Below are 24,192 nucleotides of genomic sequence, written 5' to 3'. Positions count from 1 at the left end.
GCGCTACTGCCTGACTCCCAGGTTATCATATATTTTCCTTAAATTTAATTTGTTATAGTAAAGACTTTTGATTTGTTTTTGATTATTATTGTTCCCCAGAGTAGTGCTGCTGAGGATTGAACCTGGGCCCTTTGGTGCCTCAAGCATGAAAGTCCTTTTGCATAGTCATTATGTTACCTTCCCAGTCCTTATATAAGGTATTTAATAATAATTTTATATGCAACCAGTGTACATTATAATAGTTTGTATTAAAAGCCACACAGGTTTATCTAAAACATCGCCTGGCTATATGCATAGAATATTTGACATAGTTTGGGGCTGTTATAAATAAACATTCTTGTTCATTTCTTTTTTTTAATATTTATTTATTTTTTTTTATTTATTCCCTTTTGTTGCCCTTGTTGTTTTATTGTTGTAGTTATTATTGATGTCGTTGTTGGATAGGACAGAGAGAAATCGAGAGGAGGGGAAGACAGAGAGGGGGAGAGAAAGACAGACACCTGCAGACCAGCTTCACCGCCTGTGAAGCGACGCCCCTGCAGGTGGGGAGCCGGGGGCTCGAACCCGGGGATCCTTACGCCGGACCCTGCGCTCTGCGCCACAGGCGCTTAACCCACTGTGCTACCGCCCGACTCCCGTTCATTTCTTTTGATTGACATATTGACATATGCACTCCATTTCTCTCTGGTAAGTAACCAGGAGCTATGATTAAATAATGGCTTAGGCGTGGCGCAAAGCACAAGGACCGGCATAAGGATCCCGGTTCCAGCCCCCGGCTCCCCACCTGCAGGGGAGTCGCTTCACAGGCGGTGAAGCAGGTCTGCAGGTGTCTGTCTTTCTCTCCCCCTCTCTGTCTTCCCCTCCTCTCTCCTTTTCTCTTTGTCCTATCCAACAATGAACATCAATAACAATAATAACCACAGCAAGAGCAACTAAAGGGGGAAAAAATGGCCTCCAGGAGCAGTGGATTCATGGTGCAGGTACTGAGCCCCAGCAATAACCCTGGAGGCAAAAATAATAATAATGGCTTAGGGCAATACACTATTTGGCATTGTGTACAACGTAGGTTCAAGCCTGGCCCCTACCATATCAAAGGAAGGAAGCTTAGATACGGTGGTCTCTCTGTGTCTCTGTTCCTCTCTCTCTCTCTCTCTCTGTCAGATTTATTAGAAATAGAACCACAGCGTCAAGACCTCAAGCTTGAGAGTCTAATGCTTATCCACTGTGCAACTTCTGAGTTGCTATGGTTTCTTTCTCGTTCTCCTTTTTAAAAATTTTTAAATACTTATTTATTTTTTATTCCATTTTATTGCCCTTGTTGTTTATTGTTGTAGTTATTATTATTGTTGTTATTGCTGTCATCATTGTTGGATAGGACAGAGAGAAATGGAGAGAGGAGGAGAAGACAGAGAGCGAGGAGAGAAAGACAGACACCTGCAGACCTGCTTCACTGCCTATGAAGTGACTCCCCTGCAGGTGCGGAGCCGGGGCTCGAACCAGGATCCTTAACGCTGGTCCTTGCACTTTGCACCACCTGCGCTTAACCCGCTGCGCTACCACCTGACTTCCCCTCGTTCTCCTTCTTTCTGTCTACCTGTTTCTTTTCTTTTTATTTTTTTAATATTTATTTATTTATCCCTTTTTGTTGCCCTTGCTTTGTTATTGTTATAGTTATTATTGTTGTTGTTATTGATGTCATCATTGTTAGATAGGACAGAGAGAAATGGAGAGAGAAAGAGAAGACAGAGACGGGGAGAGAAAGACAGACACCTGCAGACCTGCTTCACCGCCTGTGAAGTGACTCCCCTGCAGGTGGGGAGCCAGAATCCTTACTCTGGTCCTTGCGCTTTACACCACTTGCACTTAACCCGCTGCGCTACTGCCCAACTTCCTACCTCTCTGTTTCTTTCTTTCTTATTTATTTATTCCCATTTGTTGCCCTTGTTTTATTGTTGTAGTTATTGTTGTTGTTGTTATTGATGTTGTCGTTGTTGTATAGGACAGAGAGAAATTGAGAGAGAAGGGGAAGACAGAGAAGGGGAGAGAAAGAAAGGCACCTGCAGACCTGTTTCACTGCTTGTGAAGTGACTCCTCTGCAGGTGGAGAGCCAGCTGGCTCGAACCGGGATCATTTTTTTTTTTTACCATTTTTACCAGAGCACTGCTCAGCTCTGGCTTATGGTGGTGTGGAGGATTGAACCTGGGACTTGAAAGCCTCAGGCATGAAAGTCTCTTTGCATAACCATTTTGCTATACCCCCACCCTGAACCGGGATCCTTACAAGCTTTGCATCACCTGAGCTTAACCGCTGTACTACCGCCCAACTCCCTAATTCTTTTTCTTTTTTAGTATTTATTTATTTATTTCCTTTTTTTTGCCCTTGTTGTTTTTATTGTTGTTGTAGTTATTATTGCTGTCAGTGTTGTTGGATAGCACAGAGAGAAATGGAGAGAGGAGGGGAAGACAGAGAGGGGGAGAGAAAGACAGACACCTGCAGACCTGCTTCACCACTTGTGAAGCAATTCCCCGCAGGTGGGGAGCTGGGGGCTCCAACCGGGATCCCTACCCCTGCGTTACTGCCCGACTCCCCCTACCTCTATTTCTTTTTTAAAATATTTTATTTATTTATTCATGAGAAGATAGGAGAGAGAGAAAGAGCCAGACATCACTCTGGTACATGTGCTGCCAGGGATCGAACTCAGGACCTCATGATTGAGAGTTCAATGCTTTAGTCACTGCGCCACCTCCTGGACCATCCTACCTCTATTTCTATATGAAAAACTCAGCCCGGTGTGGTTTAATCCTGGAGATAACGAAACAAACAAGGGGGGACCCAACAGTGGTGCCCCAAGTTAAGCACGCGCATTACAATGTACAAAGACCTGGTTTTAAGCCCTGGTCCCCACCTGCAGGAGGCAAGCTTCACAAGAGGTGAATCAGGGCTGCAGATGTCTCTCTGTCTCTTTCTCTATCTCCCTTGTTCTTCTCAATTTCTCTCAGTCTCTATCCAATAATAAATACATTTAAAAAAGAGAAAGCAGGGAGTCGGGCGGTAGCGCAGCGGGTTAAGCAAATGTGGCGCAAAGTGCAAGGACCGGAGTAAGGATTCCAGTTTAAGACCCCAGCTTCCCACCTGCAGGAGAGTCACTTCACAGGCAGTGAAGCAGGTCTGCAGGTGTCTGTCTTTCTCTCCCCCTCTCTATCTTCCCCTCCTCTCTCCATTTATCTCTGTCCTATCCAACAACAACATCAATAACTACAACAATAATAATAAAACAACAAAGGCAACAAAAGGGAAATAAATAAATATTTAAAAAAAAAAGAGAAAGCAGGGAAACAAAAGTGGGGCCAGGTGGTGGCACAACTGGTTGAGCACACATGTTACAATGTGCAAGGACCCAGATTTGAGCCACCAGTCACCACCTGCAGGGGGAAACTTCACGAGTGGTGAAGCAGTGCTGCAGGTGTTTCTGTCTTTCCCTTTATCTCCCCCTTCCCACTTGATTTCTGATTGTCTCTGTCCAATTAATAAATAAAGATAATAATAATAATAAATCCTGAGAGTCGGGCGGTAGTGTAGCGGGTTAAGTGCACTTGGCGTAAAGCAAGGACCGGCGTAAGGATCCCGGTTCAAGCTCCCAGCTCCCCACCTGCAGGGGAGTCGCTTCACAGGCGGTGAAGCAGGTCTGCAGGTGTCTGTCTTTCTCTCCCCTCTATGTTTTCTCCTCCTCCCTCCATTTCTCTCTGTCCTATCCAAGAAGAACATCAATAAAAACAACAAGAATAACAACAATAAAACAACAAGGGCAACAAAAGGGAATAAATAAAAAATTTAAAAATCCTGGAGATGACAAAACAAGCAAGGAAACAATCCTGGGTTAGGGTTCTGTCTACCTTTAGTGAACATAGCCAGATCAGATCTTTCCCCCTTTTTTTCATCCTTTGATCAGATTTCACGTTCTCTTCTGGGGTAATACCAGCTCCATACTGGCAACTACAAACCCAAGTCTCAGCCCAGCTGCCTCGCTCCCTCAGCAGCAGCACCAGTGGCCGATGTTCCACTTAACACTGCCACCTGGATGTCCCCAAGGTGCCTCCAACCTGGCCTGTGCAAAAGCCGATCCCACCTCCCAGGCTTGTCCTTTACTTGTGCTCCTATTCTAGAGTGCCACCCAGCCATCACCCAGCTCTACCACCTAGAAGTTACCCCAAAGCGTCTCCCCCTTCGTGGGAGGGGCCTGCTGAATGTGGCTCCAACCCCCCCCCCAGTACCAAGCCCACCCACCACTCTGGGTATCTCCCCCCTGAACCACAGCAGCCCCTGCAGAACCTCTGGTCTCTTCACAAGACTGGCTCTGCTCCCTCCTTGGGAGTCTTCCTTCGTTCTTAGAGCAGAGTCATCAAGGAGTGGTCTGGGTGCTGCCAGCCCCTCTCTGTTCTCTGGAACACCACCCTGACCCCAAAGGCATGTGCACATGTAGATCTTCACCCAGCTCCTCTCCCCACACACCCCAGCTCCTCAAATTGCAGTCCAAACACCATTTCATCGGCACAACCTCCCCTAATCCTCATCTCAGTCAGAATACCCTGGCTCTCACCCCCCCATAGAATTCATTTTCATAGCACTTACCATTTATCATTGTTTGCATTTAGGTTTTTTTTTCTGCCATAAAAAAATGGATGTCGGGAGTCGGGCAATAGCACAGCAGGTTAAGTGCAGGTGGCACAAAGTGCAAAGACCAACATAAGGGTCCTGGTTCGAGCCCCTGGCTCCCCACCTGCAGGGGAGCCACTTCACAAGCGGTGAAGTAGGTCTGCAGGTGTCTGTCTTTCTCGCCCCCTCTCTGTCTTCCCCTCCTCTCTCCATTTCTTTCTGTCCTATCCAACAACAACTACAACAATAAAAAAAAATAGATGTCATGACCTGGCTAGTGGCCCAGTGACTGGAGTGTTGGACTTAAAAGCATGAGGTCCTGAGTTCGATCCCCAGCATCACATGAGCCAGAATAATGTTCTGGTTCTTTCTCTCTCATGTTAATAAGAAAGTAAAACTTTTTAAAAAATGAACACCTGGCAGCACCTGTACCAGAGTGACGTCTGGTTCTTTCTCTCTCCTCTTACCTTTCTCAATAATAAATAAATAAAATCTTTTTAAAAAATGAACACCTGGGCAGCACCTGTACCAGAGTGATGTCTGGTTCTTTCTCTCTCCTCTTATCTTTCTCAGTAATAAATAAATAAAATCTTTTTTAAAAATGAACACCTGGCAGGTGCGGGCAGTGGCTCACTTGGTTAGGCACATATGTCGCCATGCACAAGGATCCAGGTTTGAGCCCTCATTCCCCACCTACAGGAAGGATGCTTCATGAGCAGTGAAGCAGGTCTGCAGGTGTCTATATTTCTCCATATCTCCCCTTCCCTCTCAGTTTCTCTCTGTCCTGTCAAATAAGAATTTTTTTTAAATGAAAAAAAAAAGAGGAAAAGTGGCTGCCAGGAGCTATGGATTCGTAGTGCTGGCACTAAGCCTCAGTGATAACCCTAGTGGTAATAAAAAAAGTGGTCCGGGAGGTGGCACAGTGGATAAAGCATTGGATTCTCAACCATGAGGTCCCCAGTTTGATCCCCGGCAGCACATGTACCAGAGTGATGGCTGGTTATTTCTCTCCTCCTATCTGTCTCATGAATAAATAAATAAATTCTTTAAAAAAAAAAGAAAGAAAGAGAAAGGATACCTGGGGCCAGGGAGATAGCTCAGCCTGATAGAGCAGCAGCCTGCATGCCTAAAACCCACAAGTTCACAGGTTCAATGCCTTGCACTGCCTATGCCAGAGTTGAACAGTGTTCTGCTTGGTCTTTTCCTCTCTCTCATAAGTAAATCTTTTTAAAAAACTGATCTCCATTTCCCCTACCCGACAGTAAGCTCCATCAGAGCAGAATCCTATCCATTACCAGGTCCCTATATGTCTTCATCACACAGACACTGAGGAAATATTGAAGTAATGAAGAAAAAGAAAGGGATGTGGGGAGGGATAGCCAAGCACCAGCCCCAAACCACTGCTCGCTCACCAGGAGACTTGAATAGGTCCTGTAACTCCTTCCTTTGTCTGACAGGAGTGAAGTTTCTCAAGCCTGCTTATCTCGAGGGTTGCATAAGACTAGGACCTAGGAGATAACAATCAGAAGCCTGGAGACATTCTTGAGATGAGTAATAACTGGAGTTTAGGAAGAGAAAGTCAGAGGCCTGGGCTGTCACACACAGCTGAGGGGAGGCCCTGGGTGGGGTGTGATGGGCCATATCCTTGGACAAAAGGTTCCAAATCGAGTGTCTGGCTGTGTGGTATTTCTGGGGGCCACTCTGCACTTGACCGAGGTGGACTGGGTGGAGGAGTGAGTGTGGGTCGCTGGCTACCTTATCTCCCCTTTACTGTGGAAAACTTGGATTTGTCTGCTGGAACAAAATCAGGCAGGGGAGAAGCTGAGAGGGGGAATGAGAACGGCCCGTCATGAGTGCCTGTCTTTGTGTGCTCCGCCCAGGAGGGCTGTATGTCCATGTGTGGTGCAGTGCAGGTGTTTAGGTGCTGGCGTGAGGGACGAAGTGTCCACCCAAGTTTGATGCGTTTCAGGCTGCCATGTGTGCACATGCCCTTCTCTCTGAGGAGGTCTCTCACTGCAAGTCCTTACTGCCCTTGTTCCTTCTAGAAAGGCAAGTCTGCAGGAGGGGGACTGTGCCCTCTAGTGGGGGCAGGTTGCAAGGGCAGCTGCTTCTGCCTCAGTGCAACCCAGGTCTGGAGCTCACCGGCCCAGCGCATGCAGAGGGAGGGCCCTGGCCTCCCAAAAGCTGGAGTCCCCACACCTGGGGCAGGAAGAGAAGGACCGTGAATTGTACAAGAGGAGCTTGAGTGGCTCTCGCTGGGGTTACTCTCTTCTTGGTTGCCCTGCGTGTCACTGTCTTTCCGTGTGTCCTCTATGAGTGCCTAGAGCAGGACTGGCTCCTGGGGTCTGCTCCCTGCGGGCACTGGGGATGCTCTGCCTTGCCAGGGAAGCTTTCTTGGAGGAAATAACGTGAGTAGGGGCTGGGGAGATGGCTGCATACTCTGGAGCTGGGCTCAGGGAAGGCTTGGAACAGGGATAGGGCTGAACAGGCCAGGGCTGCCAGGCTGGGGGTGGGGGAGCTGCTAGGGGAAGGGGGCAAAGGCCTCGTGGATTATTTGGGTCCTGGGGGGAGGGAGTGCATTCTTTCTAAAGGCTCTGAGCAATGAGAGGGTCTTTTAGGAGGACTGTTCAGAACTCCTGAGCATGGACTGGAGGGTGTGGGGTACAGGGAGATGCATGGGAAGCCAAGGGCAACGGCAAAAAGGTGGAAAGGGGCCAGATGGCAAAGGCACATCTTTCTTCTGGGGCCTCTCTGTCCCTGGCAGCAAAGTGGAGGCCAAAGGTCCCTCATCTGTCAGCTCTGCTAGAACCTGGCAGTCTGCCCGCCATGCCCAGCACACTCTGGGGTCTCTGTCTGCAGTTGGGAGGGGGTGGCCCAGAAGTAGGGAGGGTGGGCAAGAGAGAGGATCTTGCCCCAGGCCTGAGGGATGGTTATGGGAGGGAAAGGTTCAGTGGAGGAGGGATTGATGTGCTCCACCTCCCTCCCTTTCTCTCCTCCCCTCAGGTCACCTTCTGGGCCCTAGAGACTTGGCTCATGGCTCAAGTTCCTCAACCAGTGGCCCTGAGTAATCAGAGCAGAGAGGGGGCAGGGGCACGCGCGAGCATGTGTGTGTGTGTGTGTGTGTTCGTATGCGTGTGTGTGGACAATGCAGGACTAGGACAAAGGGAGCCTCAGGCACTGAAGGGCTCAAGGGTCTTCCAGGTTGAGGGATTGGGGGTGACTCAGGATGGTTCCCAACACTGTCCACTGAATCCAGGTCCCTGTCCCTCCCCTGAGCTCAGTGTCTCCCACCCCCCAGAAGAGAATTCCTTCAACTCTTCTCCAGGACTTGGGGGCCAACTCCCTGGGAGAGGCAGTGGGCTTCTGCCTGGAAGCTTTTAAATTGCAAGAGATGGGGTCCCTCCCCGCAGCCCCCAGTGCCAGGAACTGGTCATAGATGAGTCTGTGGTCAGAGAGAGACCTTGGCTAATGGAACCTGGGCTGCCCACCAAGCCACAGAGGGTGGAAAAAGAGTCAGGCACCTGAGTGTGTTCCAGCGTGGGGGAGGGAGGTCAGGGGGCGTGGGAGTGAGGAGAGGACAGACAGCATGAAGGAGGGGGTGGAGGGCCATCGGAGGTGGGAACAATGGCAGGGGAATTGGGGGTTCAGGGAATAACTGAAAGTAAGTTTGGGTCTGGCCAGTTAGTGGCGGGAAGAGAAGTGAGGGTCAGAGGAATGTGAAGAGGGAGGGAACTGGGCACTGGGGGCACTGAGAGACGGGGGGGGGGGGGGTCCCTGGCTGGTATGAGTTAGGGGAGTGGGAGAGTGTGGGACTCAAAGATCTCAGAGTGATGGGGCTGAGTAGCATGAGCTCCCAGGTCTGAGGATGCTGAGGATGCTGAGGATGAGGGAAGCAGGGGTGTGTGTCACAGGGCGGGACCTGTCAGTGGCTGAAGTCATCTCGGCAGTGGTAGCCAAGGACTGTGCGGGTCTCTGGCCTCTCACCTGGAGCGCAGGCCATAGGCTTTTCCAGGTTCTCTGCCCTGCCTGAGCTGGTGACAGAGAAGAGGCACTGGTCCCCTCCTCTCCCTCAGCCGCCCTTTCCCACCCACCCACAGCGATTATTCATGCGCCCAGGGTCCCTCCCACCCCGATGTCCATGCTCCGCCCCTCGCGGCCACACTCACACTGCCAGCAGCCCGGAGAAGGACTGCTGGCCAGCCAGGCAGTACCTAGCCTGGGGTCTCCCCTCCTGCCGGGACACCCCAACAAGATGCCCATCCAGATCTTCTGCTCGTTGTCATTCTCCTCTGGGGAGGAAGCACCCCGGACCCTGGGAGACTGTTGGGGTCCCCACCAGGGGCAACCGCAGCCAGACATCTCTGAATCAGAAGAGGAGGCAGTGGAGGAGTGGGGGCAGGGGGCTGTGCCAAGCGAGGGCAGAGCACCCGTGGACTTGGCCACGTTCGCCAGCAGCTGCACCCTGCATGGTGCCGGCCACATCTTCGTGGAGGGGGGCCCGGGGCCGAGGCAGGTGCTGTGGGCCATGGCCTTCGTTCTGGCTCTGGGTGCCTTCCTGTGCCAGGTAGGGGACCGCGTCGCCTATTACCTCAGCTACCCACACGTGACTCTGCTGGACGAGGTGACCACCACAGAGCTGGCCTTCCCGGCCGTCACCTTCTGCAACACCAATGCCGTGAGGCTGTCCCAGCTCAGCTACCCCGACCTGCTCTACCTGGCCCCCATGCTGGGCCTGGATGAAAGTGATGACCCTGGAGTGCCCCTGGCCCCCCCAGGGCCTGAGGCCTTTTCTGGGGAGCCCTTCAATCTGCACCGCTTCTACAATCGCTCTTGCCACCAGCTGGAAGACATGCTGCTCTACTGCTCCTACCGCGGGGGGCCCTGCGGCCCCCACAACTTCTCGGTGGTGAGTGGGGGGCCCAAGGCCGACCCAACACGCTGAGAGTGGCTGCCACGGCTCATCCTGACTGGTACCCCCTGGAATTGCTGACCCTTCGCCCCTCCTTCTGTGACAAGCCCCAGAGAGGTCTGAGCAGAGAGAGCTGGGCAGCCCCAGGATCTGGAACAGGGCAGCTTTTCTTAAGTCTGGGCCAGCACAGCTCTCCCTGTGAGAGTCCTAAAATACTTCTCCACCAGCTGGTAATGAGCTGCTGCCCTGCAGCCCCTGGCAGCCCCCCAAATGCTCCTGCCTCTCCAGCGCTTCCTCAGCCTCCCCATGGCCAGCTGCTGATCTGAGGGGGGCCTTTGTCTGGGCTGTGCTTAACTGTTCTGACTGTGACCCTTGGACTGGAGCTGAGGCAGAGCCATGTGGCCTCTAAAGGGGCAGGAAAGGGGTGTGGGAGGGGACTGGAAATGAGAACCCCCCACCCCAACACACCCCTGTCTGTGGCTCCCACAGCAGGGATGTCTCGATGTCTCATTTAATCTTCCTGTGCTCCTACTGTGTGTGAGCATGTTTCCTAGAGTGTGTGTCTCCCGAAGTGTAAGTATATGTTTGAGTGTGTGTCTCCTATAGTAGAAGTGTGAGTGCGTCCTGCAGTGTGTGTGTGTGTGTGTGTGTGTGTGTGTGTGTGTGTGTGTGTGTGTGTGAAGGAAATCAAAAGGCTTCCTCTGAATTTCCAGCTCTGAGTGACCAGGGACCCTCTTCCCATGGGGAAGCCCCCATGACTCTAGGGCCCTTCCTGCTGGGGGACCCAGGGGACCGCTCCCTCCTGCCCAGACTCCAGCTCTATCTGCCTGACTTCTCTCTCCCCGCACACCCATCCCTCCACTACCTGCACCCTCCCCTCCCAAAGCAGACGGTGAGTGCTGCCCTGTCAGTGCATCAAGGACTAGCTACAGACAGACAGGAACTGGCCACTCAGCCTCTGACAGGCCAGGAGATGCAGGATCAAGCAGGCAGCAGGCCAGGAAGGGTCAACCTGGCTTCCCCTGGACCCAAGAGGAGAGAGAAGAGGAGGGGGAGCAGACACTTCCCAGGCAGTACCACCAGGTGGCAGCAGCAGTCTACCGCCCAGCCCACTTCCCCGGGGAGCCAGCAAGGCAGAGCAGCCACCCCGCCCCAACCCCCTGAAGTCCCTCCCAGCCTCTCCCATGATCTCATGGGAGGTCCGCCCAACCAGTCGTGAGGCTGGAAGAGAGGAGTCCTCAGTTCATTCTCTCTCTGCCTCTCTCTCTCTTTTGCCTCCAGGGTTATCACTGTGGCTCAGTACTGGCACTAGGAATCCACAGCTCCTAGAAGCCTTCCCCCCCCCCCATTTTATTGGATAGGACAGAAAGAAACTGAGAGAGAAGGGGAAGATAGAGAAAGACACCTGCAGACCTGCTTCACTGCTTCACCCCCCTGCATGGGGGAAGCTGGGGGCTGGAACCAGGATCTTTGTGCAGTTTTTGCACTTCGTTATATGTGCACTTAACCCAGTGTGCCACCACCTGGCCCTCTCAGTTCTTTCTCCATCTCATCACTGGACCTTCCCCTACAGCAGGGGGAGTACCTGCTCTCCCTGGAGTGGTGTGGAGGCTGTTGCCCCCAGCCCCTGAGTGCTGTGCAGTTCTAGTCTGGCCTGAAGCCCTGCCTCTCTGGGCTGTCTGCACTTCTGTGGGTGGGTCTGTCCCCACCCGGCAGCCTGAATGCACACTCAGCCCATCTGGGGGCACCTGGAGGCATTCAGGGAGTCTCAGGGGCAAGGGTTGTAAGGGACTGGGTCACCCCTCTCTGTGAGTGCGGAACCAGAGCTGTGATGGGAGATGGCTAGGACATGGCTGGCAAGAGGTCTCTGCTGTGTCAGTTCTGCCAAGCTTACCACAGCCTGGGTGCTCAGTACCAAGACTAGAGAAGAGACACGGTGCCTGGGTGAGCATGGCCCTTGCCCTGGTAGCTGGGTCCGCTTTCAGTTTCTCCTGATAATGGGGCAATGCTGGCTACATGGGGTGAACATCCAGAGGAAACAAAAAGGCTCAGCTTGGTTTTGGGGAGCAGGATTTCTTCTGCTGAGGTGACATTCAGGAGAAGGGAGGCCATGTCTCAGAAAGCCCTAGGAGCTGGGGACTCAGGAGAGGGGGCCAGGGAGGGGCAGAGACATGGCCATGGGATGTGGATGGGCACCCACCCACCACGATCCCTGCAGGGAGATTGGACATGTTGGCAGAGCTGTAGACAGGACTGAGGAAACCAGGAAGGGAGACTGAGCTCACAGGCAGGCAGAAAGAGCGTGGGAGGAGGCGGCGCTGGGGAAGGCATCCTCCAGGTGGGCTCCATACCCTCAGAGACACTCGGTGCCACCAGAACCCTCAGTGAGAGAATGAGAGGAGAGAATTGTGTGGAATTGTACTCCTCTTATCCTACGGTCTTGTTGATCATTATTAAATCAATAAAAAATAAATTTAAAAAAAAGAATGAGGGGTAAAGGGGGAGAGATAGCATCATGGTTATGCAAAGAGACTGAGGCTCCAAAGTCCCAGGTTCAACCTCCAGCACTATCATAAGCCAGAGATGAGCAGTGCTTTGGTGAAGAAATTTTTAAAAAGTTAATTTGAGAAGGACCCAGATCTTGCTGGTGGCAGGTCGCTTGGATAGTGTGTGCTTTTGGCTGTGTGCATTGCTGAAGTTTGAGCCCGGCCCCCCACTACATTGCTGTGGTCTCTCTCTAACAACAACAAAAGTACCAAGATTTCTCCTCCTCCTCCCCTCTCATTCCTTATCATTCAACACCTCCCATTAAGAAGAACCAACATTGTGGTCCGGGAGGTGGTTCAGTGATAAAGCTTTGGACTCTCAAGCATGAGGTCCCGAGTTCGATCCCCGGCAGCACATATGCCAGAGTGATGTCTGGTTCTTTCTCTCTCCTCCTATCTTTCTCAGAAATAAATAAAATCTTTAAAAAAAAAAAGAAGAAGAAGAAGAAGAACCAACATGGGGCAGGGTGGTGGTGCACCCGGTTGAGGGCAGACGTTCCCACATGCAAGGACCTCAATTCAAGCTCCCAGTCCCCACCTGCAGGGGAAGGTTTCAAGCAGTGGAGTAGTGCTGCGGGTGTCTTTTTTTTTTCCTCTCCTTTATATCTCCTTTCTCAATTCCTCTTTATCCTAGCAAATAAGAATAATAACAATAAGGGAGTCGGGCGGTAGTGCAGTGGGTTAAGCACACGTGGCACAAAGCACAGGGACCAGCATAAGAATCCTCGTTCAAGCCCCCAGCTCTCCACCTGCAGGAGGTGTCACTTCACAAGTGGTGAAGCAGGTCTGCAGGTGTCTGTCTTTCTCTCCTCCTCTCTGTCTTCCCCTCCCCTCCTCATTTCTCTCTGTCCTATCCAACAACGACAACAACAATAGTAACTACAACAATAAAACAAGGGCAACAAAAGAGAATAAATAAATTAATAATAATAACAATAAAAAAGAACTAACATGAAGCCCACCCAGCAACCTGGACAGAGAACCCCTGCACCAGGGTGCATGGCTGGCAGATGGGACGGGCAGGAGGTGTGAGCTGCGCCAGTGCCAGAGCTTCCAGCAGGGGTCTGTCTGTACAAGGGTGGCCACTGGGCTCTCAGGCTCGCCATTCTGCCCCTGCCAGGTCTTCACTCGGTACGGAAAGTGCTACACCTTCAACTCGGGCCGAGATGGGCGGCCGCGGCTGAAGACCATGAAGGGGGGCACGGGCAATGGGCTGGAGATCATGCTGGACATCCAGCAGGACGAATACCTGCCCATCTGGGGGGAGACCGGTATGTCACCTCTCTTAAGTCCCCCTCCCAGGTTCTGAGCCTCAGTCTCTGTGTGGGGGCCCCAAGCAAGAGTGTCTTACCTTCTGTGACCATTCCCTGCCCCCTTCCTGGCTCGGTGACTCTCCAAGGTAACCAGCCTTCCTTCTCATCCCCAGCCGCCACTTGCTCTAAAAATAACTACTCTTCTCCACTGCCTGCTGTCTGTCTGGTCTTGGGGTCCTTGGGACAGAGAGAGGTGGGAGAGAAAAACAGGGAGAAATGGAAAGGGAGTGAGTGAGAAGGACCCTGACAGGCCAAGAGGCAGCCTTGAAGGCAGGTAAGAGAAGCAGCAATAGGATGCAGGGGTCACGGGAGACGCAGGGGCTGGCAGCCTCAAGGAACTGGGGGAGTGGGGTACTGGGCCTCACTGACCCCTGCATGCAGTCCCAGTGTCTTGTTGGGGGGATTAGGGTGCTCCCAGCCCCCAGGAGGGTTAGTGAATCAGAACCCCTCGCCCTGCCCTGCCCCACAGATGAGACATCCTTCGAGGCCGGCATCAAGGTGCAGATCCACAGCCAAGACGAGCCCCCCTTCATCGACCAGCTGGGCTTTGGGGTGGCCCCAGGCTTCCAGACCTTTGTGTCCTGCCAGGAGCAGCGGGTGAGAGGGCAGTGGGGGGCTGGCCCCGAGTATGAGGTGTGGGGGGCAAAATGGAGTGGTGGGCGAGAGCCTGAGTATCAGCTGCACAAAGAGTTCTTCTTTCTTTAAAACGCTTTCTTCTTTTTAAATATTTATTTATTCCCTTTTGTTGCCCTAGTTGTTTTATTGTCGTCATTGTTGGATAGGATAGAGAGAAATGGAGAGAGGAGGGAAGACAGAGGGGAGAGAAAGGTAGACACCTACAGACCTGCTTCACCACCTGTGAAGGGATGCTCCTGTAGGTGGGGAGGGGGCTCGAACCCAGATCCTTAGCCGGTCCTTGGGCTTTGCACCATGTGCGTTAATCCACTGCGCTACCGCCCGACTCCCATGCACAAGGAGTTCTGTGGAGGGAGAGGGGACAGGCCTCCCGGTTTCAGGGTCTCACAGAGAAGTTCCTCCCAAGTGACTGAGGGGAGCAGGCCCCCCACACCCCCCAGCTCCCCGGCTCTCCCAGCAGCTCATCTACCTGCCCCCGCCCTGGGGCACCTGCAAAGCTGTCACCATGGACTCGGACTTCTTCGACTCCTACAGCATCACCGCCTGCCGCATCGACTGTGAGACTCGCTACCTGGTGGAGAACTGCAACTGCCGCATGGTGCACATGCCAGGTGGGCTCCCGCACTCAGCCCGCTCCTCCCCACCCCCTCCCCTCCTCCCTCCATAGGGCTCTTGCCTGAGCCCATAGAGCGGGAGGGAGGGGTCCAGGAAGGGTGGAGTGTGGAGGCGGGCAACCTCAGGACAGACTGAGGCTAGTTAGTCTTACCCACCCATCCTCTCCCAGCCTCGGACTCTGGGCCCCTGGTCCCACAAGCCAGCTTGTCTTTTGACCCTGCACTGCTATCTTCCATCCTCCGCAGGGGACGCCCCCTACTGCACTCCAGAGCAGTACAAGGAGTGTGCGGACCCGGCTCTGGGTAAGCGCCCTGGGCAGGCTGTGGAAGGACCATGCTACCAGCCACTAGCACAGGGGTTCAGAACAAGCACCCTTACCTCCCAGTAACCCTGGGGCCAGGCTTTCCCCGAGCTCCCCAGTGTCTGACTTTAGAAATGCTAGGAACAGGGCTGGGGAGATAGCACAGTGGTAGTGCACCAAACTTTCAGGCCTGAGGGTGCCTCTAGGGGTCCCAGGTCCAATTCCTGCCACTACCACATGCCAGAGCTGAGTAGTACTCTAGTGTCTCTCTGTCTCCGTCTCTCGTCTTTGTGGGACTTCACTACTCTGGACGGACTTTTTTTTTCTTCCAGATAGAGACACTACAGCACTGAAATCTCTCCCAGGGCTACTGGGGACAAGGGGGTCTGAACCTACATCACACACATGGCAGAGCAGTGCCCTCCCAGGCAAGCTGTCTCTCTCACACACATATTTTTTAAAGATTTTATTTATTTATTAATGAGAAAGATAGGAGGAGAGAGAGAAAGAACCAGACATCACTCTGATACATGCTTAAGAGTTCAATGCCTTATCCACTGCACCACCTCCCAGACCACCACACATACATTTAAATAAGATGAACAGGGGGTTGGGTGGGGCAGTAGCACAGTGGATTAAGTGCACATGCCACAAAGCACAAGGACTGGTATAAGGATCCTGGTTTGAGCCCCCGGCTCCCCACCTGTAGGAGGGTCATTTCACAAGCAGTGAAGCAGGTCTGCAGGTGTCTGTCTTTCTCTCCCCTCTCTGTCTTCCCCTCTTCTCTCCATTTCTCTCTGTCCTATCCAACAACAACAGCAATAACAACAACAATAATAAACAACAAGGGTAACAAAAGGGAAAAATGGCTTCTAGGAGCAGTGGATTCGAGTGTAGGCACCAAGCCCCAGCAATAACCCTGGAGGTAATAATAATAATAAATAATAATAATACAAATCCTAAAAAAGAGAGAGAGAAATGAAGAAGAGAAAGAGATCTAGGGATAGCTTGTAGGGACCGTGCGCGCATTACTATGTGCAAGCACTCAGGTTTAGCCCCCGGCCACCATGTGGCAGCACCATGCACAGGGGAAGCTTCATGCACTGTGCTGTCCCCCACACACCCCGTCTCTCACACTATCTGGAAAGAAGAGGGAAAAAAAGAAAAAGAGTCCAGGAGTGGTGAAACTATGCAAATATAAAGTCCCGACACTAAATAGTACATGTAAAATACCTATATAAGGGGTCAGGCAGTGGTGCACCTGGTTAATCGCACACATTACAGTGCACAAGGACACAGGTTCAAGCCCCTGGTCTCCATCTGCAGGAGGGAAACTTCACAAGTGGTGAAGCAGGGCTGCAGGTGTCTCTCTGCCTCTCTCCCTGTCTATCTCCCCTCTCAATTTCTCTGTCTCTATCCAATAATAAATAAATTAAAAATAAAATACACATGGTCAAGGAGGTGGCGCAGTGGATAAAATGTTGGTCTCTCAGGCATGAGGTCCTGAGTTCAATCCCTGGCAACACATGTACGAGAGTGATGTGTGGTTCTTTCTCTCTCTCCTATCCCTGTCATTAATAAATATTAAAATAAAATAAAATAAAATAAAATCACATATATTTTATACATATATATAGTAATAATGTGTAGATAAATGACTTCTTTTTATTTTTTTATATTTGTTTATTCCCTTTTGTTGCCCTTGTTGTTATTGATGTCATTGTGGCTGAATAGAACAGAGAAATGGAGAGAGGAGGAGAAGACAGGGGGAGAGAAAGACACCTGTTTCACTGCTTGTGAAGCGACTCCCTTGCAGGTGGGGAGCCCGGAGCTCAAACCAGGATCCTTATGCCAGTCCTTGCACTTCACGCCACGTGCCCTTAACCCACTGCACTAACGCCCAACTCCCAAATGACTTCTTTTTTAAGTAATTTTTTTATTAAAAAATTATTTATTTACTTATTCCCTTTTGTTCCCTTATTGTTTTTTATTGTTGTTGTAGTTATTGTTGTTATTGATGTTGTTTTGGATAGGACAGAGAGAAATGGAGAGAGGAGGGGAAGACAGAGAGGGGGGAGAGAAAGATAGACACCTGCAGACCTGCTTCATTGCCTGTGAAGCGACTCCCCTGCAGGTGGAGAGCTGGGGGCTCAAACCAGGATCCTTATGCCGGTCCTTGCACTTCACGACACATAAGCTTAACCCGCTGTGCTACCTACCACCCAACTCCCTAAAAATTTTTTAAATATTTTTTATTTTCCCTTTTATTGTCCTTGTTTTTTTTTTATTGTTGTTGTAGTTATTATTGTTTTTTTTTTTATTTCATCGTTGTTAGATAGGACAGAGAGAAATGGAGAGGGGAGAGGAAGACAGAGAGGGGGAGAGAAAGATAGACACCTGCAGACCTGCTTTACCGCCTGTGAAGCGACTCCCCTGCAGGTGGGGAGCCGGGGGCTCCAACCGGATCCTTGAGCTGGTCCTTGCACTTTGCACCACATGTGCTTAACCGCTGCACTACCACCCGACTCCCAAGTAATGTTTTTTTGTTTGTTTGTTTTATATTTATTTTCCCTTTTGTTGCCCTTGGTTTTTTATTGTTGTAGTTATTATTCTTGTTGTTATTAATGTCATCGTTGTTAGACAGGACAGAGAGAAATGGAGAGAGGGAGGGGAAGACAGAGAGGGAGAGAGAAAGACAGACACCTGCAGACCTGCTTCAGCCTGTGGAGTGACTCCCCTGCAGGTGGAGAGCCGGGGGCTTTAACCAAGTAATGTTTTTTTAATCAGAGCACTACTCAGCTCTGGTTCATGACAGGGCTGGGGATTGAACCTAGGACTTTGAAGCCTCAGACATGAGAATCTCTTTGCATAACCATTATGCTATCTACCCTTACCCTGCTCCTTTTTTTTTTTAAGATTTTAAATTTTTTTTTCTTTTATTTATTTACTTTTTGTTGCCCTTGTTTTTATTGTTGTTGTCATCATTGTTGGATAGGACAGAGAGAAATAGAGTGGACAACAAGGGCAACAAAAGGGAAAATAAATAAATATATTTTAAAATTTTATTAAAAAGAAAGAAAGAAAGAAATGGAGAGTGGAGGGAAAGACAGAGAGGGAGAAAGACAGACACCTGCAGACCTGCTTCACCACCTGTGAAGCAACTCCCCTGCAGGTGGGGAGCCGGGGGCTTGAACCAGGATCCTCATGCTGGTCCTTGCACTTTGCGCTACATGCAATTAACCCACTGCGCTATTGCCCGACTTCCTTTATTTTAAAGATTTTATTTATTTATTAATGAGAAAGATAGGAGAAGAGAAAGAACTAGGCATCACTCTGGTATGTGTGCAGCCAGGAATTGAACTCGGGACCTCATGCTTGAAAACCCAGTGCTTTATCCACTGCGCTACCTCCCGGACCACACCCTGCTCCTTTTTAAATAAAGCCTAGAATTAGCATCTCCAGTATCCCCTTTGAGAAAGGAACAGGGGTCACCAGAGAGGGTCCCCACCCTTTCTCTTCAGCAACTCAGCTGGCTAATTCCCCAGGGTGCTAAGGGGACAGGACTGAGACAGTGGGGCCAGGGGGTGGTGCACCTAGTTAAGCACACACAATACTAAGTGCAGGGATCTGGGTTGGAGCCCCTGACTCCCCACCTGCAGGGAGACACTTCACAAGTGGTATAGCAGGTCTGCAGGTGTCTATCTTTCTCTCTTCAATCTATCTCCCCCACCTCTCTGAATTTCTTTCTGTCCTATCAAATAAAAATGGAAATAATGGACACCAGGAGCAGTGGATTCATAGTGCAGGCACTGAGCCCCAGTAATAACCCTGGAGGCAAGAGAGAAAGAAAGAAGAGAAGAGAAAAGATAGGAAAAGAACAGAGAACAGGACTGAGACCGAGGCACACGGAGGCTGGGTGGAGATCATCACTGGGTGAGCTCAGGGCTGAATGGAAGGATAGGTTAGGTCAGAATAAAAAGAAGGGATCCAGGGTTCCCCTGAGTTGGGCTAGGAGGTAAACATTGGAAAAGTGCTGGCAGATGAGCACCACCCACCCACTTGGCACCTCTTGCCCTGCGGAGCACAGACTTCCTGGTGGAGAAGGACCAGGAGTACTGTGTGTGCGAAATGCCCTGCAACCTGACCCGCTATGGCAAGGAGCTGTCCATGGTCAAGATCCCCAGCAAAGCATCAGCCAAATACCTGGCCAAGAAGTTCAACAAGTCTGAGCAGTACATTGGGTAAGGGCTCTGGCAGCATGGGTTGTGGCTGCTGGGCTGGGGCCCTGGGGAGGTGGGGGGAGACAGGAGCCAGCTGAGGCATCATGAAGAGGAGCTGGGACGCAGACGCTGTTCTTTCTGTTTTCATCCTCATCTCTGGAACGGGGATTCCCAGCATGCAGTCTTTTTTTCCTGTGAGCCATGGTGTTTTGTCTTCACTGCCACCCTGAAGGGCAGTGCTCCCTATTGGCATGTCATGTCATGGGAGGCTGACTGGCCAAGGTCACCTAGCCAGTCAGGAGAAGAGATGGGACTTGAACCTAGGTCTCCTCCCCCAACTCTTTTGCAGGGAGAACATCCTGGTGCTGGACATTTTCTTCGAAGTCCTCAACTATGAGACCATTGAGCAGAAGAAGGCCTATGAGATAGCGGGGCTCCTGGGTGAGTTGCCACCGCACCAAACAAACCCCTTACCCACCAGGAGCATGGCGTGAAAGCCCAACACTAGAGCAAGACTGCTCTCTGGTGCCCTGAGCTCTCTTCCCTCATGTCTCTAGGGACCTTGCTCAAGTCTCTCTCTCTCTTTTAAAAAAAAAAGTTTACTTTTATTTTTTATTATCTTTATTTATTGGATAGAGACAGCCAGAAATTGAGAAGAAGGGGAGATAGAGAGGGAGAGAGACACTGGCAATACTGCTACACCGTTTGTGAAGCTTTCCCCCTGCAGATGGGGATCAGGGGCTTGAAGTTGGATCCTTGCCCATTGTAACATGTGCGCTCAACCAGGTGCACCACTACCCGGCCTTTGTTTTTTAATTTCTTTATTGGGGGATTAATGGTTTACAGTCGACAGCAAAACACAATAGTTTGTTCGTGCATAACATTTCCCAGTTTTCCACATAATAATTCAGCCCCCACTAGGTCCTCCTCTGCCGTCATGTTCCAGGATGCTCCAGACTCTTGTCTTTGCATGTGGTGGGAGGAGAGGGCATGAAGGCCAGGGCTGGGGGTGGAGCTGGGCACTATTTCCTATGCCTTTGAGGCTTCATCCAGAGAATGAACGTTTTGAGCTATTTTGGCATATTTTTTCCTGACTAATACTCATTCTGAACAAGTAGAAAGGCACTGAGAAGATAACACGCCCCAGACACACACGCTTGAGCGCGGCGGTTTTGTGCCCCTTCTATAGGACGCCTGCCCATCGCTTTTAAAATAGCAGTCACCTGGCCCTGCCCCAGCTACCTCTGCCAGCCCCGCGGTACCCCACTGACCTCCCTGTACCTCCGCCTGCAGGTGACATCGGGGGCCAGATGGGGCTGTTCATTGGGGCCAGCATCCTCACGGTGTTAGAGCTCTTTGACTACGCCTACGAGGTGAGCTGGGAGCCGGGGACCCAAGAGGCGGGGGCCCCCGAAGAGCTGGGGCTCCAACTCTACCCCCACCCCCACCTCTATCCCAGGTGATCAAGCACAAGCTGTGCCGACGTGGTAAGTGCCAGAAGGAGGCCAAGAGGAGCAGTGCAGACAAGGGCGTGGCCCTCAGCCTGGATGACGTCAAGAGACACGTGAGGACCCCGTCCCACCCACAGTGCCTAGGCCCCGCCCACATTGTTACACACACACACACACACACACACACACACACACACACACACACACACACACACACACACACACACACACACACACACACACACACACACACACACACACACACACACACACACACACACACACACACACCCCAGGCCCCGCCCCGCTCCACCTCACACTGCCCAGACCCCGCCCACATCTCCCCCTTAGCACAGGCCCCGCCCACATCACCCTCACACTGCCCAGGCCCCGCCCTCACTGTGCCCAGGCCCCGCCCACATTCCCCTGACTAGGGCCTTTCGGATGACCTTGACAAGTCTTTGCTGGTGCTGCCCCCCCAGAACCCCTGCGAGAGCCTCCGGGGCCATCCTGCCGGGATGACGTACGCCGCCAACATCCTACCTCACCATCCAGCCCGAGGCACCTTCGAGGACTTTACCTGCTGAGCCCGCAGGCCGCTGTACCAAAGGCCAGGCCGAGAGGGGGTGGGCTGGGAAAGCACGCTGCCCTGGGGACCCCCCTCCCTCCCTAGGCAGCACCCCACCCCGGAGCAGTTCTTCCCTCCCGTGGTCCGTGGTGAGGAAGGTGTCCTCTCCTGGCCTCAACCCTGTTCTTTGTCTTTTCAACAACTAATCTAGAAGAGAAACAGAGAAAGGGGGCAGGTGACCTCAGGCTGCCCCTCTGCTCCATGCTGCCTCCCCCAGCTCCCAGCCTGAATCCTGTCTGTCATCTGAGTGTCCACCTACATTCTGCTGCCACCACTCACCAAATCCCCTCCCAGTGGGGGAAGTGGGGAGACCCTTGGCGCCTGACTTTTTGCCCCAAACCAGAGAATGTAATGTACCTTGAATGGGAGGGCTAATGTTGGGGGGGAATCCCCAGCCTTAAGAGACACTCTCGGCCTAGTGACCCCACCCCCACCCCAAGTCCCCAGGAAGGAACTAGGATACTAAGTCTTCTACCCATACCTATGAAGTCTTTGGGGAGATTGGGGGATGGGGATGGGAGATGCTCTGAAGGGAGTAGAGTGGGACAAGATGTGGCCCTGGTGCTGTAGGCCATGTCCTGACACCCACAGGCACACCCCAGCTGCTGGAGAGCAACCCCAAAGGCAACCCATCTCTACCACCTCCTAACAGATCCAGCTGGTTGGCTTCCAGCTCAGGGAGAGGGGCACTGGTGCCTAACCTCACTGGTCTCTCTCCCAGAGGGCCCCCGCAGAGGGCCACATCCATAAATTTTCTTATGGAACTCTCCAAGTCCTCTTCCCCCAACTTCATTTGCTTCTCTCAACAACCTCATCTGCATTTTCTATTTCTATATGATACAGACTCTATATTGCTATATCTCTGTATATACTTTCCCCCTAACTCTGTCTGTCTTCACCCCATCCCCTCTTGTCTCTGAGAACTGTCTTCCCACCCCCAAGTCCCCCCTTCTGTGTTTCCGCCCCTTCCCGGGTCTCTGAATGCCTTCACCTGTATAAAGGGTTGGACTCTCTCTCCCCTGGTGTCTGTACTGTGTACACACATCCTTCTGAGAAGCACAAGGAGACGACACGCGCATTGTAACCTTCGCACTGTCTCGGTGGCGACATAAAGGAAGCTGTGAATCACAAGCTCTGCCTCTTTCTGGCCTCAGCCTCTCCTCCCAACCTGGTACCTTCTGCCCTTCCTGTAGCCTTAACATCCTCTCCCCTCCTCTACCCACCCCCCTGCACCCGTTGCCCAGCGCTGACTGTGGCCTCCCCAGGGAAAGGGTTCTGCAGAGAGAGTCGGGGGTGGTGGTGGAGATCTGCTCTGAAGGTGACAGATGGCAGAAGCTGAGGCCACAGTCACTTGCCTTTCCCTCCTCCGGGTGCCCTGCCCCATCTCCTCACCCAATATCCAAGCCCACTACTTATATTCCCTGAGAGGTAGGGCTTGGCTGTGGGAAGAAGAGGCAGTCCTAGAGCAGAAGCTGAGAGCTCTGCAGTTCTGTCCCTCCATACTAGTGAGACATGTAAGAGAGACAGCCCGCCATGCCCCTCCACAAGGCATGGGGCCAGAGCCCTGCCCCTTTCCAGACCTTCTCTACCCTGCTGACTCACAGGTCTCTTCAGCCCAGGACAGGACCTGTGGCAGGTCACCTATGCACTGTCCTGGAGCTGGAGAGTGAGCTAGAGGTTCTTTGGGAACTCTTGCTTCCTAGGGTTCCTTGGAGATGAGGCTTCTGTAGGAAACAGGAGCAAGGCCAAAGGGCAAAATCTGGATAGGGAACAGCAGGCAGGGCTACGGGGTGGTGGGCGCATGCCTCTGGTCTAATAAACTGGGTTTCAGCAATCTCCTTTTCAGTGTCGTCCTTTTATTTAAAAAGGATTGAAAGGGGGTGGGATGGGGAACCAGCATAAAGGTTACACAAAAGATTTTCATGCCTGAGGCTCTGAGGTCCCAAGTGCAATCCCCAACACCACCATAAAACAGAGTTGAGCTGTGCTCTGGTCTCTTTTTGTCTCTTTGTATCTATATCTCTGTATTTCTCTCTCGCTAAAATTTTTTTAAAATTTATTTTTAATTAATTTATTTATTCCCTTTTGTTGCCCTTGTTTTATTGTTGTAGTAGTTGTTGTTGTTGATGCCACTGTTGGTAAATAGGACAGAAATGAGGAGGGGAGGGGGAGACAGAGGAGGAAAGAAAGACACCTGCAGACCTGCTTCACCGCTTATGAAGTGACTCCCTTGCAGGTGCAGAGCCGGGGACTTGAACCAAGATCCTTACACCGGTCCTTGCGCTTTGTGCCATGTGTGCTTAATCCGCTACCGCCCAACTCCCTCTCACTAAAGTTTTTTTAAAAAGGAGTGAGGAGTAGGGAAATGCACAGTAGTAGCACAGAAGATTTACATGCAAGAGGTTCACAGTTTAATCCTTGACATCAGCCAGAGTTGAGTAGTAATCTAGCTGAGACAGAAGGAGAGAGGAGGGGGTGGGGGAGGGCAAGGGTAGACAGCATAATGGTTATGCAAACAGCCTGAGGCTTTGAAGTCCCAGGTTCGTTCAATCCCCTGCACCACCATAAACTAGAGCTGATCAGTGCTCTGGTAAAAAAAAAAAAAAAAAAAAAAAAAAGAGAGAGATGGAGTGAGAGATTAGATGGGGTAGCTCATGCAGTATGCTCATGCATGTGACAAGTCCCAGGTTCAACCCTTGGCACCACCAATATCCAAAGTTGAGTGCGGCTCTAGTTAAAAAAAAAAAATCTATAGTACTTTCTTCTTTTTATTTTTTTTTTTTTAATTACTGGATAGAGACAAATTGAGAGGGGAGGAAAAAAGACAGAGACACCGCTTGTGTCTTCACAAGAAGCTTCACCTCTTGTGAAAGATTCCCCTTTATGAGTGTATTTACTTTCCACCAAATGCCTGGAGCTG

General features: G+C 51.5%; 1 protein-coding gene across 3 annotated transcripts in view; it reads left to right on the top strand.

Annotated features, from left to right (window-relative positions):
• The window catches only part of ASIC1 (acid sensing ion channel subunit 1), a 38,188-nt gene extending 15,084 nt beyond the window's left edge, over positions 1-23,104 (top strand). Inside the window, exons 1-10 of one of the 3 annotated variants that reach the window (XM_007528489.3) lie at positions 8,490-9,559; positions 13,229-13,379; positions 13,891-14,018; positions 14,518-14,668; positions 14,918-14,974; positions 19,061-19,214; positions 19,543-19,634; positions 20,487-20,566; positions 20,653-20,757; positions 21,127-23,104. In XM_007528489.3, coding sequence (XP_007528551.2) covers positions 8,786-9,559; positions 13,229-13,379; positions 13,891-14,018; positions 14,518-14,668; positions 14,918-14,974; positions 19,061-19,214; positions 19,543-19,634; positions 20,487-20,566; positions 20,653-20,757; positions 21,127-21,231 — 1,797 coding nt within the window. In that variant the 5' untranslated portion in view covers positions 8,490-8,785 and the 3' untranslated portion in view covers positions 21,232-23,104. Of the gene's footprint in view, positions 1-8,489; positions 9,560-10,973; positions 11,901-13,228; positions 13,380-13,890; positions 14,019-14,517; positions 14,669-14,917; positions 14,975-19,060; positions 19,215-19,542; positions 19,635-20,486; positions 20,567-20,652; positions 20,758-21,126 lie in introns of those variants that run through there. The other 2 variants (XM_060195407.1, XM_007528490.3) reach the window with 2 other exon arrangements.
• Positions 23,105-24,192: the final 1,088 nt, after the last annotated feature.

This window comes from Erinaceus europaeus, chromosome 7 (assembly GCF_950295315.1).
Source record: "Erinaceus europaeus chromosome 7, mEriEur2.1, whole genome shotgun sequence".
Lineage (NCBI taxonomy): Eukaryota > Metazoa > Chordata > Mammalia > Eulipotyphla > Erinaceidae > Erinaceus > Erinaceus europaeus.
This window is presented reverse-complemented; position numbering and strand designations above follow the sequence as displayed.